General features: G+C 42.7%; 1 protein-coding gene and 1 non-coding gene across 5 annotated transcripts in view; both read left to right on the top strand.

Annotated features, from left to right (window-relative positions):
• Nucleotides 1-43: 43 nt before the first annotated feature.
• P4HA3 (prolyl 4-hydroxylase subunit alpha 3) overlaps nucleotides 44-15,654 on the top strand; it is a 40,633-nt gene continuing 25,022 nt past the window's right edge. For 2 of the 4 annotated variants that reach the window (XM_034995052.1, XM_034995048.1), the window contains exons 1-4: nucleotides 44-271; nucleotides 8,133-8,275; nucleotides 9,249-9,472; nucleotides 14,147-14,296. In XM_034995052.1, the coding sequence (XP_034850943.1) occupies nucleotides 72-271; nucleotides 8,133-8,275; nucleotides 9,249-9,472; nucleotides 14,147-14,296 (717 nt within the window). In that variant the 5' untranslated portion in view covers nucleotides 44-71. Of the gene's footprint in view, nucleotides 272-8,132; nucleotides 8,276-8,340; nucleotides 8,375-9,248; nucleotides 9,473-14,146; nucleotides 14,297-15,654 lie in introns of those variants that run through there. The other 2 variants (XM_034995049.1, XM_034995050.1) reach the window with 2 other exon arrangements.
• LOC118004352 lies at nucleotides 7,126-7,227 on the top strand. The gene has a single exon (XR_004677547.1). It is a non-coding gene; the product is annotated as a U6 spliceosomal RNA (small nuclear RNA).

The following is a 15,654-nucleotide window of genomic DNA, read 5'->3' as shown; positions in this document are numbered from 1 at the left end:
GCGGGGTGGGGCGGGAGCCGCGCGCCGGGGCCTGGCCCGACTGTCCAAGGGGACGCGCGCGAGAGCCGACGATGGGCCCCGCGGCGGGGCTGGCGGCGCTGCTGGCGGTGCTGGCGCTCCGGGCAGGGGACCCGGCAGGGGCCGCGGCGCGGGGGGACACGTTCTCGGCGCTGACCAGCGTGGCGCGCGCCCTGGCGCCCGAGCGCCGGCTGCTGGGGCTGCTGCGGCGCTACCTGCGCGGGGAGGAGGCGCGGCTGCGCGACCTGACCAGGTGAGAAAAGGCGCGCGGGGGCCACAGAGGCGCCTGAGTCGGGGAGACTGAGTCAGAGGGCGAGACCGAGGCACCGTGCTGTAGGGTGGCGGGTGTCTCAGTCTCGCTGTCACTCAGCGGGGGACCTCAGACCCCGCTTGAGACTGGGTAAGAGCCTCACTAGACCGTGAGGCTGAGACGCTGTGTGGCCCAGTGTGACCGTCAGGCCAGTGTCACCCAGTGTGGGACCCCCGAGACACCGTGGCATAAGGTAGTGGGGAAGCAGACCGAGCGTGACCTCAGGGACGCTGTATCACACAGTGTGGAACCTCGAACTCCGTCGCACACACCCAGTAGCTCCCCAGACCCATCCTCACACGGCCAAGTTGATGCGCTGTGGAAAAGTGTGGTCCGGAGTGACTCAGGCCGAGTAGGAGGACCTGCCAAGGCCCGGCGTCAAGCGGTGTGGGCCCCCAGGCTCTGGGTCACAGAGCCACAGCGCGACTGCGAGAGGGAGAGGGAGAAAATAACTGTGTCGCTGTAGCTACGTGTGTGCCCCAGAGAACTGTACGACTCTCTCAAACACATGAGAAATCATTTAAAATATGAGAAGACTAAATAGGAAGTGACATTCTGTGACCGTGCGTGAGATTTACATGGCTTTGGGACTGGATGGGCAAGACATTATGGACATCTCAGCATCACTCTGGATGCTGTTTGTACAGCTCATTATATGAATAATGCTTCATGTTTGTTACCTCATTCAACACCGGTGTTTGCCTATTATGAGCCCCACACTGTTCCAGGCAGTGGGGATAAAATGGTGAGCAAGCCGCAACCGTGTCCTCAAGAAGCTTGAGTCCCTAGCATCGTGACTGTTAATCAGAGATGTCCATTGTCTCCTTTGCTTTCAACTTTCCCTTCTCCTTCCACATATAAGAGCTCTCTAAATTCTAAATACAAGGTAACTGAGATTTAATATATGTATATTGACACTAGAAAACACTAGGGAAAAGCATACTTGATACTAGAGGATACCGAGTGTAGCCACACAAGCAGATGCTCAGCTAATACTGTTTGCTGTACAATCAGCAAACTCTAGTGCCACACACGATGGCATAAAATACTATAGACTTGGCACGCTGGGGCACTGTAATCATGTACTGACTGTCAGTGTCAAACTATGAAAAAGGAATGGCTGTGTTATGTGATACGTTGTGTTTGGATATGTGTTGTGTCTTCTCTGCTCAGGACATGAAGAAGCCTACGACAGTGCTGTAACCACATTGCTATCTGAATATATTAATATAGGTCTTACATCATCCGGCCCTCTGCTGAGCTGAGGCAACAGAGAGCTGTCTCCCAATGTACTGCTGATAAAACTGAGCGAGTGTATGTGAGAGTAATACTAATTCTGGGGTGCATGGGAAGAAGGCGTGTGGGACACTATGGCTGTATGAGAGAACTCCTGTTGGAGAGAATCAGGCTGTGTGTGGAAGTGTGTGCGAAAGATCTTGTTTGTTACTCAATGGTGACTGAATGATGATGTAATTTGGTATATGCACTTAAGTATGTAGCTTACATATAAGCAGTTATATGTGTGTTTAAATTTACTATTAGTTTGAAATAGTGTGACTATATACACATGCACCCACACAAAATACATGTGTGTATTATAACAATAAAAGATGATAATTTCAGTAATTCTTTTTTTTTTTTTTAAAGATTTTATTTATTTATTTGAGACAGAGAGAATGAGATACAGAGAGCATGAGAGGGAGGAGGGTCAGAGGGAGAAGCAGACTCCCTGCAGAGCAGGGAGCCCGATGCGGGACTCGATCCCGGGACTCCAGGATCATGACCTGAGCCGAAGGCAGTCGCTTAACCAACTGAGCCACCCAGGCGCCCAATTTCAGTAATTCTTGTCACTCTTCAGGGTTGCATAGTTGCCCGGTGTTTTATGGGTCTACTCTATAACGCAAAATGTTTTAATTCTGTTCTTAGTCCACATGCATCGGAGTCTAGGTTTATTGGTGGAAATAAAAGACTCTTCTCTTTGATTTGAGATTCCAACAAGTTCCCTGCTATCCATGTGCTCGTTCTCATACCACTAATCTTTTTATTTGGGTGGCTCAGATAGAGATGAGGGGGTCAAGATCCTGATGCCGAGCCTTTCAGGGAACAGGTTCAGAACAGAGGGATGGCACTGTGGATCAAAGCGACTGGTGGAGGGGGTGGGCGGCGCTGATGCTGGCCTCCTTTACTGTCTCATTACCATTGTCACAGAATGCTAATCTCATTTGCTTCCTTTTTTTTGTTATGTTAATCACCATACATCATTAGTTTTTGATGTAGTGTTCCATGATTCATTGTTTGTGCATAACACCCAGTGCTCCATGCAGAGCGTGCCCTATTTAATACCCATCACCAGGCTAACCCATCCTCCCACCCCCCTCCCCTCTAGAATCTCATTTGCTTCTTACACACAATGCTTTTGAAATAGGTTTGTATGACTCTCTCAAACACATGAGAAATCATTTAAAATATGAGAAAACTAAAGTTTAGTTACCCGAGATTATACATCCAGTAGGTAGCAAATCCAGGACTAGGACATAGTTCTTTTGATTGTTTCTTTCTATCATGCCATGAGGTCCTTACGGCTTGCTTTATCTGATGTGCCAGGATCCAGACCAAACCCCGTAACTACTGAGGTTTTATGAACAACTGGAGTACATAGTGGGTAAGAGTCTGGATGCAGGAATTTAACAGACCTCTGTTTGAATCCTTGGCTCTGACCTTGGGCAAGGTCCTTTACCTCTTTAAGCATTAGTTTCCTGATTTGTAAAATGATGGTAATGATAGCACCTACACCACAGACATGTTGGAAGGATTAAGTACCATGTAAAGGCATTTATCATTTTGCTTGGAAGGTAATAGGTGCTCAACAAATGTTAGCTCTAACTCTACGATTTTTTGTTTATTTTGAGACTGCCTGGTGAAACTAGACCCCACCTTTGGCTCTAAGCAGTCACTAAGATTGTGAGAGCCCAGATAATAAAGATTCAGAAAAATTCTAGATTCTCTTCTCCTATGAGTTATGAACATTTAAGTTAGAAAGTTTAGTTTGGGGGCGCCTGGGTGGCTCAGTTGGTTGAGCGACTGCCTTCGGCTCAGGTCATGATCTTGGAGTCCCTGGATCGAGTCCCGCATCGGGCTCCCTGCTTGTCAGGGAGTCTGCTTCTCCCTCTGACCTTCCCCCCTCTCATGTGCCTTCTCTCTCTCTCATTCTCTCTCTCAAATAAATAAATAAAATCTTTAAAAAAAAAAAAAGAAAGAAAGTTTAGTTTGATATTTTAGAGACTGTCTGTTCTTTAGTTGATGCTCTAAAACCTAGTGAAATGTTTGCTTTTTAAAACAAGAATTTTGGCAGTTCTGCTCATTTTCCTATAGTCCCAATCTGGTGATCTAATGTAACTTGAGATGTTATTTCTAAGGGCCTCAGTTGATATTCTTCTTTAAATTTCTAAATTTAGAAATAAAATATTTTGGGGGTGCCTGGGTGGCTCAGGCGGTTAAGCGTCTGCCTTCAGCTCAGGTCATGATACCGGGGTCCTGGGATCTAGCAGAGGCTGCTCACTGCTCAGCCGGTTCTCCCTTTCCCTCTGCAACCCCCCATGCTCTCTCTCACTCTCTCAAATAAATAAATAAAATCTTTAAAAAAAAGAAACAAAATATTTTTCAATGTTGAAACTACTCCTTACTCCAAGTTAATGAATAAAAATTTTACTAGTTATAGTATATATATACATATATATATACACACACACACATATATATAGTTATGTACTAGTATAGTGTAAATACTAGTTATATGTATAAATATACTAGTTGTATATGTATATATATACACATATGTGTATATGCTGTACATATGTATATGTACATACTAGTTGTATGTGTGTGTATATATATAGATATACAGATATATATAGTTAACCCCTAGCTTTTTTTTTTTTTTGCTGTTGCAGTTTAAAGAAACTACTGAGAAAGAGTAATATCAGCAGCAATAATTTTTGTGTTATGAATTAAGCATTTGGAATGTCTCAGAAGAACTGAGACAAAGCCATTTCTGAATTCCCAAGGAGAAACATATTGAATTAAAATAGCCTATGTACTGCGGCTGGATAACCTTTCCAGGCTATCCTTAATGCAGGACTGGGTTGCAAATTTTATGTGCAGATTCTTGAAGCAAGGATCTGATTTTCCACTCTCAGCAACATTTGTTAAAGCAAAAAGCCATTTAGGAAACCCTGAGGTTTGAATTCAGCATCCAGCAACTCGGTCTCTGAAAAGCAGCTATTTGCTCAGAGGCTGGGAATAGGGCCAACGTTTGGATTCCAAACCAGTCTCAGATATCTGTTGATAGGTTTTTTTCTTTATGTGACAGAAAAATGATGTATCTGAACGCTGAACTGAATTATGTGCTGCTGTAGAGATCAAACCCCTGCCCTAAATAAACTGACCCCATAATACAAAGTGCAATGTGAAGAGAACAAGGAGCTAATGCTTTTTTTTATTCTTATTTTTTTATTTGAGAGGGAGAGAGGAAGAGAGACATGGAGAGAGGAAGAGAGACATTGAGAGCATGAGCAGGAGGAGGGGCAGAGGGAGAGGGAGAAGCAGACTCTCTGCTGAGTAGGGAGCCTGACGTGGGACTCGATCCCAGGACCCTGGGGTGACGCTTAACCAACTGAACCACTCAGGCACCCAAGGAGCTAGTGCTTTTGATAGGCTGGAGGACTTGGGAAAAATTTTCACCTCTCTGCCTTGCTTCTTTCCTCTGATGTCTGTTAAACATTAGTCCTCAAGCACCAAATGAAGAATCTATTTATTCAGTTATGGAAAAGATGATGTAAAGAAACAATAGAATGGTCATGCTGAAAGGATCCGTAGAGATCTTCTAGACTAGACCAGTTCTGTTATATTACAGAGGAGCAAACTGAAGGATAGTTGGAAGCCGGGTCTCCTCCCAATCCAACTGTCTAATAAAATTACTGCCCACTCAGCCTCAGTTGTCCTTGGATACTTACTCTTCAGGCTGGATGCAAGCCCAAGTCTCTGCTTGTAAGTGTTTTCATCTAGCAGTGGAATATCTTTCACTAAGTAGTTCCATATGGAGCTGAAGCAGGAAGTAATGGGTAGTAAAAAAAAAAAAAAAAACCCCACACCCTGGAGGCTGGTTTAGTTTTTAAAACCCTAGAGTAGCCGCTGCTCTCAAGGCACCTTGTTTCAGAGACTCCTCCACCTTGACAGGGTTCTCATTTCCTCCCTGGGGCACCCAGGCCCAGAGTCTTGTTCCTTAGTTTATGCTTGAATTGAATCCTGGGCTCCCTGGAGGCACCTGGAGGCAAGTCATCTTCTATTTCAGGCTCCACCCTTGAGAAACCCTTAGGTCAGACTCAGCTTCAAGGGAATGAATCCCCCCATCCTGCCACTCCCTCTGTTCTTCCTGTCATCCATTCTTGCTCACTGAAGTCTTCCACTCTGGCCAAAGGACTCCTATAGTCTCACCGCTCTGGAGCACATGCCTATAAATCCATATCCTCTTCACTTTGCACGTACTTTTTTCTTTTACTTCCATTGTTGTTATTATATTGCTCCTGAAGTTAATAATTTTAAAACAAGGAAAAAATTTTTAGAGGGCATCCCTAAAACTCTTAGGCCTGCCTTATTATCATCAATAAACTGTAATAATGTTAATCCCGATAGTGAGTTAGAAATGGAATAACTGTAGTATGCTAGGAAAGGAAATAGCATCTTTTGCTGATGTGAACACTGTTATAGGACATCTGAAGAGGACAGAAATTGCCTAGAAAGGTGATCACTTCTGGTCCTACCATTTCTGGCCCTTTTCTACACACGTCAGCAAGCCAGAGAGGCCGGACGCCTGCTGGACAACCCCACGTCTACCTCCTCCATCACAGCCACCAGTTTGTATGGACTGCTTCCTAAATATCTCCCTTGAATCTATCCTGTCCTCTGCCCCCACTGTCATTATTATGGTTCAGACTCTCCTTACTCTTGCTTCCAGTTTTGAACTGGCCTCCAGACTGTTCTTTCTGTCTCCAGTCATCCCCACTTCTGAACCCCGCCCTCTCACAGATTCATATATGTAAACATATCATAGTGTATCAACTCTCACTGAAAACATTTTGGTGGCTCTTAATTGCACTCAGGGTAAAACCCAAATTCCTCCGCAGGGCCTGTGAGGTGCTCCTCCCTTGTCCAGTCTGATCTACCCATCATCCTCCGGATACACTGGGGCTCCAGGAGTACACTGAACAGCTTGGAACTCCCCTCCCATTTCTCTCTGTCCCTTCACGTGTGTTGAACTATCTCTGCCTGCCTCTTCTCCTTTCCTCCTTATTTGTATCCACCCATCAAGTTTTGGTGTATTATCGCCTCTGTGAAACCATCTCTGACCTGCTCTGGCCAAATTAATTACCCCCTCTCCTTACTGCCCCCTAAGCCTTGTTCTTAAATCTGGTGTTGCATCTGTTATATAATTATTTGGGTCTCACCCACTAGTCCATGAGTCCTTGACACCAAGTTTATTGTCTCATTCGAAATCCTGTTCCTAGCTCCTAGAAGAATGTGTTTTAGTTACTCTTTCATATAAATGTGTGTTGGATTTAGGTATAGAGCAATGAGAAAAACAGCTCTCTTCTTGTTCATGAAATTTTCAAGCATTGGACTCTGTCTTGCCTTTTCATCCCCAGCATCTAGCATGGAGTCCGCCATCTAGCAAGTAACCAGTATAGACTGACTTATTAATGAACACATGTTTGTCAAGCCACTGTGTTTTTGTACATGTTGGTCCCATTGGCTCAAAATATATTCTTCCTATGATACAGAGAAGATGAGCATGGGCCCTGAGCAAGGATGACAAGCTAATTCGTGAAGTGTTCCATATTTTTTGAATCACTGTGATGTACGCCTGAAACTAACGTAACACTGTGAGTCAACTATACTCAAGTTAAAAACAAAACAAAACAAAAAACAACACCTAAAAAAAAAATTCTTCCTCCTATTTTGGTTTAGTTCCATGGAAACAATATGGCAAAATCAGCTTGAGAACAAGCTTCAGAGTCAGGAAGATTTGGGTTCAGATCTGGTTTTGTCACTAACAGTGTGGCCTTGTTTCAGTTTTCTCTCCCTTCAAAACGGGCGTGATAAAATCTATTCTGAGGGTTGCTGGGGATATTAAATGAGACAAAAATATATATAAAGCACTTAGCAGGATGCCTTGTACGTGGTAAAAGCTCAGTAAGTAGCAGCTATCAATCATTTAATCCTGTAGGACTCAGATCAAGCGCCATTTCCTCCAGGAAGTCTTCCCTTACACCTTCTAACTCCCACCTGGGTTAGGGGCCCTGCCTACAAGTGGCTGGAGCATTACATAGCATTATAAGCTCACTTCTCTCCTAGTTGGTATCACAATTATTGCAATCAATTTAACAACATTTTTAAGCTTCTACCAGATTCTAAGTATTGATTATAGAGTGATGAGAGAAAATATTTTTTGGTTTGTGAACTCCTTGAGAGCTCCACCCTGTCTTGCCTTCGTATCTCTAGCATCTAGCGTGGTACCTGATGTACAGTAATTGACCAATAGAGACTGACTCATTGAATGAACAAGTGAATGGACCTACTTCTGTTGTCTTGAGTTTTCATATTCTTTGTGCTTATTGGTTAGACTATTATGTGAATCGCAAGGGGTTCATGTTTCATTTTTAACTACTCTGAATGTACATACCCCATGTCAGCCTTTGCTAGGGGCAGTGGCTATATCAGTAAGTGAAATCATTCTCTTCTCTTCCAGATTCTATGACAAGGTGCTTTCTTTGCACGAGGATTCCGCAACCCCTGTGTCTAACCCTCTGCTTGCATTTACTCTCATCAAACGCCTACAGTCTGACTGGAGGAATGTAGTACATAGTCTGGAGGCCAGTGAGAACATCCGAGGTAATGAGGAGGAGGGCTGGAGGGTAAGAGAAGATTCTATCTCCTGACTCTGGAAAGGAGAGAGATTCTGGTGGAATGTGATGAAGGGTCATGAAGTGGGTAGGTATTACTCCATCTTCATAGCTTTAGCCATTATGAAGAACTAGGTCCTCTTGTTAATATGTCTATGTGATTGTACTTTAGAAAGCACTTTTGGGGCATGCGACTCTTGATCTCGGGGTTGTGAGTTCCAGTCCCACATTGGGTGTAGAGATTACTTAAAAATAAAATCTTTAAAAAAAAAAAAGTACTTTCATGCCCATTATCTCACTTCTTTTTTTTTTAAAGATTTTATTTATTTATTTGACACAAAGAGACACAGTGAGAGAGGGAACATAAGCAGGGGGAGCGGGAGAGGGAGAAGCAGGCTTCCCGCTGAGCAGGGAGCCCGATGTGGGGCTCGATCCCAGGACCCTGGGATCATGACCAGAGCCGAAGGCAGACGCTTAACGACTGAGCCACCCAGGCACCCCCCCATTATCTCATTTGATTTTCACTACAACCCTATGAAGCAGTACAGGTTATATCATTCCATTTACATATTTGTCTAATAATTTCTATTTTATTAAACTATAACATGATCTGTAGCAAGGTCAGTTTCCTAATTTATTCTACTTTGTACTTGAAGAAATTTGCTGACTTTGGGGAGATTAAGAGGAAGAAGAATTATCCCCACAAAGGGCAAGATTCCCAGAGACAGGATGGAAACACACACGTGTGCTTTAGTTTTTATTCTAGAGCTTATGTTCCTCATTGAGAAGATTGTATTAAGCATCCGCTCTGCGCCAAGAGCTGTGCTGGTCATGGGGAATAAACACACATAAAACATGATCTTTGCTCATGAAATATTTGGACAGGTGATTATGCCTTGCCTGTATTAAATGCTCACCACCTGCTTTTGAGTGGTGGATTGGTGTTTTTACTGCCCCGACAGCTCTGAAGGATGGTTATGAGAAGGTGGAGCAGGACCTGCCAGCCTTTGAGGACGTTGAGGGAGCAGCAAGGGCCCTGATGCGGCTGCAGGATGTGTACATGCTCAACGTGAAGGGCCTGGCCCGGGGCGTCTTCCAGAGAGTCGTTGGCTCCGCCGTCACTGACCTGTACAGCCCCAGACGGCTCTTCTCCCTCACAGCAGATGACTGCTTCCAAGTTGGCAAGGTAACAATATCCAGAGAGAGAGAGAGAGCGCCGAGTGCTCAGCCCTCGTTTCTTGTGGATGAAATAACTATATCCTGATTGCTTTTACATGCTTTCAGTCCTTGCAGCAAACTTGGAAATTTGGTAAAATTCCCCATTTTCAGATGAAGAAGCCGAGGTTCAGACACGGTAAATAATCTGCCTAAGGTTACACAATTTTAAGTAGCAGAAATAAATTTTGAACCTGGGTCTTCTAACTCTGAATCCCATGCTCTTTCCATAATAACTAAGGTGATCACACACGCAGGACACTCTTGAGAATGAAGGGAGTGTTATTAGTGGTTATTTGTTACGGCTGGATGACAGACATAATTTGGGACTGAGCTGGGAAAAATGGTCCTGGGGCCACCCTAATGGTAGCACCCTGCCTGCAGATGAACGGCTGGGTGGAAAGGAGAAGCAGGAGAAGTGGGGAAGGGGAGAAGAGGTGGAGATGTGAGGTAAGGTCACAAAACTCAGCCTCCTGAGACTTTCTGGAATCCCTTGCAACATCTCCTAAGCAGTTAGAAGTATTAGATTAAGGTAGTGTAAAAAAGCTGAGGCCATTCACTTTCACATTACTTGAGGAAATGGACTTCAGGAACCTTCCATATGAGATATTTAACTGATCTTTGATCATAACTCATAAGCACATTTGAGGTCACTTTACAATATACTCTTTGGTAGCCTTTGCCATAAGAAGTAATGGAGTAAATCCTTTTTAATTTTGAAGATGGTATTGTAGGAAAGTGAATTTTCCTAGCCCCTGCAGTATTCATTAGCAGATCTGAGAGTGGGCCTCATGTGCCCTGATGTGGGCCTCAAGTTTTAGGGATCAGTCTTCCAAATTAGTGCAGGGTGGGTTGTCCTAAGCCTCTCTATGTGCCATTCTTCCTTCTCTAAGATCCTGAATGGAATCAGAGCTTAATCATCATGTTCATGACTATTTAAATTTCAGCCAGGTAAAATAGTTCCGTGTATGGTACCAATATATGCTTCATTCGTGAGGCCTTTCTGAAACTAAAACCGTATGTTGAAAATTCAGTAAGTCCCTTCCTGAAAGCCTCACTGGCAATCTTTATTTCTGTATTTATTTACTTATTTTAAAAGATAAAACATTTCAAATATAAGAAAACTACATAAAATAATACAACAAGCGATTATATCTATAATTGAAATGAAATAGGTTAAAATTTTGCAACGTTCATTTCAGATTTTTAAAAAGGAATTTACATAAAACAGAAGGCATTAAAGTTAATATTAAAAAATGAATTTACATATAGCTCAATAAAGCCCCACTCCTCTTTCTTCTCACCACTCTCCCGACCCCTCCATTCTACTCTACCCTTGCCTCGGTGCCCAGGAACTGTCCTGAGCCATACAATATGTATGTACTATCCTGAGTCCAGCTTCTTTCAGCACACTGGATCCGTGAAATTTACCCACCTTGTTGCATTTATTAATAGTTCATTCCTTTTTATTGCTGAGTAGTATTCCATTGTATGAATATACTACATACTGTTTATCCAGTCTCCCAGTGATGGATACTTGGATTGTTTCCAGCCTAGGCTACTGTGAATAAAGCTGCTATTAACATTCTTGTGTAAGTCTTTCTGTGGACAGCTGTTTTTATTTCTCTTGAATAAATACCTGGGAGTGGTATTGCTGGGTCTAAGAAGAAGCTTCAATAATTATTAACATGTGGCCAAATTTATTTCATCTACATGTCTCCGATTTCCTCCTCCAAGGATTATTTTAAAGCAGATCAGCCTTTCTAGTTTCTGAAATTCTTAGTTATCTAATTGTACTACCCTACTGCCATGTCTATTGACTCTTGCTCATGGTTGATTATTTCCTGATATGGTTTATTATGTTTGTGAGCTTATTTTTAGCACGACTTTTTTCCCCACTAAAAGAATCTCTGTGACTGGGGTTGTGGGAATATCATTCCAGAAGAAAACTGGGTTTTCTTCTTCCAGGTACTCTGGTGGTAATACTGGCCTTAGATCCTTTTCTTTGAGTACATTACATCTGCATGATTTATTTTATAACTGGAAGTTTATGCCTTTTGACCCCCTTCACCCATTTCACTTACCCCCTACTTCCCACCTCTGGCAACCAATCTGTTGTCTGTATCTATAGGTTCGGGTTTTTGTTATTAGTGTTTGTTTTTGTTTTAGATTCCACATATAAGTGAGATTGTATGGTATTTGACTTTCTCTGTCTAACTTATTTCACTTAGCATAATGCCCTCAAGGTCCATCCATGTTGTCACAAATGGCAAACTTCCCTTCTTTTTTATGGCTGAATAATACTCCATCGTGTGTGTATGTGTGTGTGTGTGTGTATCACATTTTCTTTATCCATTCATCCATCAACGGGCACTTAGGTTGTTTCCATATCTTGGCTATTGTAAATAATGCTGGCAATGAACATGGGGGTGCATATATCTTTTTGAGTTAATGTTTTCATTTTATTCAGGTAAATACCAGAACTGGAATTGGTAGATCAAAGGGTAGTTCTGTTTTTGATTTTTTGAGGAACCTCCATAATTACTTTCCACATTGGCTGCACCAATTTACATTCCCGCCAACAGTGCACAACACTCTTTCTTGCCAGCACCATTTCTTGCCCTTTTGGTAACAGCCACTCTGACAGGCAAGAGGTGATATATCATTGTGGTTTTGATTTGCACTGACCTTAGATCCATTATTATATTGATTTTTTGGCTTGGAGTTTCCTTAGCTATATGAAGAACGCAAATTCAAACCTTAAACTCATGTGAAGCATAGGCTCAAGATTGTGAATATTTTTTTTTTTTTAAGATTTTTTTTTTTTTTTTTTTTGACAGAGAGAGAGAGACAGCAAGAGCAGGAACACAAGCAGGGGGAGTGGGAGAGGGAGAAGCAGGCTTCCCTCCCAGCCGGGGCCTGATGCGGGGCTTGATCCCAGCACCCTGGGATCATGACCTGAGCCGAAGGCAGACACTTAACTGAGCCACCCAGGTGCCCCAAGATTGTGAATATTCTAAGGAGACATTTTGTTTCCCCTAAGCAATATCCAGACAGAAACAAACCAACTTTCTTGACTCTTTGCAACAGTGGGTAGATTTTTTCTGGTCCACCCTTTCCTTTAAGGTATAGTTTTTCATAGATTTCAGTTTTATGAGTGTGTCTTCGTTCCAATTCCTAGGTTTTGGGAGGCCTAAGGAGAGCTCATAGTTTGTCCTCATGTGGGCATTATAACCAAGGTTGCTAAGTACCAAGATTACTAAGACTAACACCCGCCCCCATCCTAAGCAGCTTCAGCATCCGCTCTTAAGCTTATTAGCTCCTTTTTTTTCCTGGTACATGGGTATTTTCCATTCTTTCTTGAAAATATGTCATAAAATATTTATTATATTTTATTCAAAAGTTCCAAGTCTTTTTGTTTGGAAGGATTCCAGTTATCTCAGTCTACCATATTTTTGGGACTTGGGAAAACTTAACAAATTGTTAACTTAGTAGAAAAAGTTCAGTCATTTTGATTGTTATTCTCCAACTCAACCTTTTTACAAAAAGGAAATCTGAGGATCAGAGAAATAACATGGCAGATGAATGGCAGACCTGGAAGAGCAGCTGATTTACTGTTTAGACTGCAGTTTCAGTACCTCTAGGTTCTGCCCTGTCTTTCTGCTGGTCTGGAAGTAAGAGCAGAATTAGAATGTTTTGTAAGAGTGCTTCCAACTCTGTGATTTTATAATTCCATGCTGTCTCCAACATCAACTACCAGGAAATACCACCTGCAGTGCTGGTATTCTAGTTAACTGTAAGCTGTTAGGAGACAGGAGCAAGGTCTAGTACACGTTGCCATATTCCTGCCTTCCAACATTTAATATAGAAAAAAAGTCACTGAGCTCTTCGAGCATTCCCATGTGGATCTAATATATTGTGTTGCAGTTATTGATTTACTCCTGTGCCCCTCATATGACTGTGAGCTCTTTAAGGTCAGGGATCACCAGATACATTGCAAATACTCAGTAAATATTGAATAAATAAATGAATGAATTCAGTCAATTTCTCACAGTGCTACCGGCAGTATCTTCTTAAAAACATGACACTCACAACTCTTATTAGCTTAGCCCTTGCTACCTTTTGAAGTTCATTTCCTGCTTCTCTTCACCTTAGGCTATAACCACAGTGTCCAACTTGAACACAAGCTTGCTTTTGGCTTCTGTTTCTGCCATTCCCTCACTTTAAAATGTTTTTCCTCTCAATCTCTACTCATTGAAATCCTTTTCTTTCTTCGGGGGACGCCTACCTCAGATGCCACTTCTTCCACGAAGCCTTCTGAGATTCCCAAGTCTCTCCCTTCTCTGCCTCCATGACATATTATGCGTATTTCTTTTGAGTATTCATGCATTCTGCCCAGTATTACAGTTAATTGAGTTCCTATCTTTCTTCTCCCCAGATTATGAATTCCTTAAATGCAAGAACCCTCGTATCTTCTCTACATCTAGAACAATGCATTAGATATAATGGATGCTTGATAAATTGGATTTAAATGAATTTGAGATGAAAACTTGCCTTCTTATGTTCCATCAGCCCTCTCACTCTGTCATTTTCTCTCCTCTACCTGTGGATTCAGGCTTAATGATGGTACTTATGTTACCTACAGGTGGCCTATGACATGGGGGATTACTACCATGCCATTCCATGGCTGGAGGAGGCTGTCAGTCTCTTCCGAGGATCTTATGGAGAATGGAAGACAGAGGATGAGGCAAGTCTAGAGGATGCCTTGGATCACTTGGCCTTTGCCTACTTCCAGGTAGGGGAGTAAGTGAGGCTCACTACTTTTATCACAAAAAATATAGTGCTTTATATCTGCTTGACAATTTTCTACACATTTTCATGTCTCTCAATTTATTTCATCTTCCCAACAGGACCAAATGTGAGTCAAGCAGGGCAGTTGTTTTATTATTTCCGTATTTCACATGTGAGTAAACTAAATCTCCACAAAATTCCTAACTTGTCACGAAGTTCTTAGAGCTGGGATTAGCACCCAAGTCTGTCTGATTCTTAGTCCAGTGCTCTTTCCAGCGCCCTGACTGCTTGAAAACCATCGTCTTCCACGTAGGAAGCAGGCTCCCATCAACAAATGTCTAAAGGGTTCAGAGTCAATGTAGATCACTCTTTTGCACTGCCAGCAACTCCTATCTCTTCACAGATGTTCTGTCGTGATATTGCCAATATCCAAGGAAGAAGTTTGATTGTTATTGTCGGGGCCCTGGGCAGGCTGTCCCAAGATGGGCACTTTGGCATAAAAATTACTTTTAGTTAAAAGTAATCAAAACCCAGCAGATGCAGGAAAAGCTCTCTGCCTCCCTGCAACTGCCTAAGTTTATGTTGGAAAGGAGAGCCTGTAACAGGAAGAGAGCTATTAACAGAGACTCCCCTTTACCTAAGGAACTTATCTGCATAATAGGGTAACCATGTTTTTCCAAACATCTCCTTTCACTCTCTGGCTGATGAGCTTTCTCCTCTTTGTGTCCTCTGACTCTACCCCTCTCCTTAGCTCATTGAAGCTTCATGTTGCTTCATCGTCTTTGGAATTTTGTGTCTGTGTGGATTCCCCATACATATGCCTACGAAATTTGATTTTCTCCTGTTAATCTGTCTCATGTCAATTTAATTCTGTGTCCATCTAGAAGGACTATAGGGCAGAGGAAGCTCTTCCTCCCTGACATTATCCTCTCCCATCTGCAACTGGGTCCAACTGTAACTATGACTAGTGTCTGGCTATCGAGCTGGTGTCACTGGTCCATAGTATAGCTCAGTGCCTCCTCCAGGGGTTGGTTTTTCTTGGCACTTGACCTATGAGCTGTTGTAGATCCTCTCATGGAAGCTCATTTCCCTAAATAGGGGATCTGCCATCATTTTGTATAGCTAATCCATTTCCCACCAGAATTGTATAGTCTTCAAGAATAGGCTGGAAATATAGCTTACAGAGCCAGTTCCTTAGAGTTTCCAAAGCTGATAAACCATTTCTGCTCCCTACATTCCTTTCTCTTTCCCCCTTTCCTGAGAAAAGGGAGGAGGACATGGGTGGTCCAAACCCACATGTTGCTGCCAAAACAGATTTATTCTCAAAGTAGCAAATGGGCCTGTTCTTCTCATGGTAAGTGG

This window comes from Mirounga leonina, unplaced genomic scaffold (genome assembly GCF_011800145.1).
Source record: "Mirounga leonina isolate KUSES-001 unplaced genomic scaffold, KU_Mleo_1.0 Mir_92, whole genome shotgun sequence".
NCBI lineage: Eukaryota > Metazoa > Chordata > Mammalia > Carnivora > Phocidae > Mirounga > Mirounga leonina.
The sequence above is the reverse complement of the archived record's forward strand: the minus strand, read 5'-3'. Positions and strand labels throughout refer to the sequence as shown.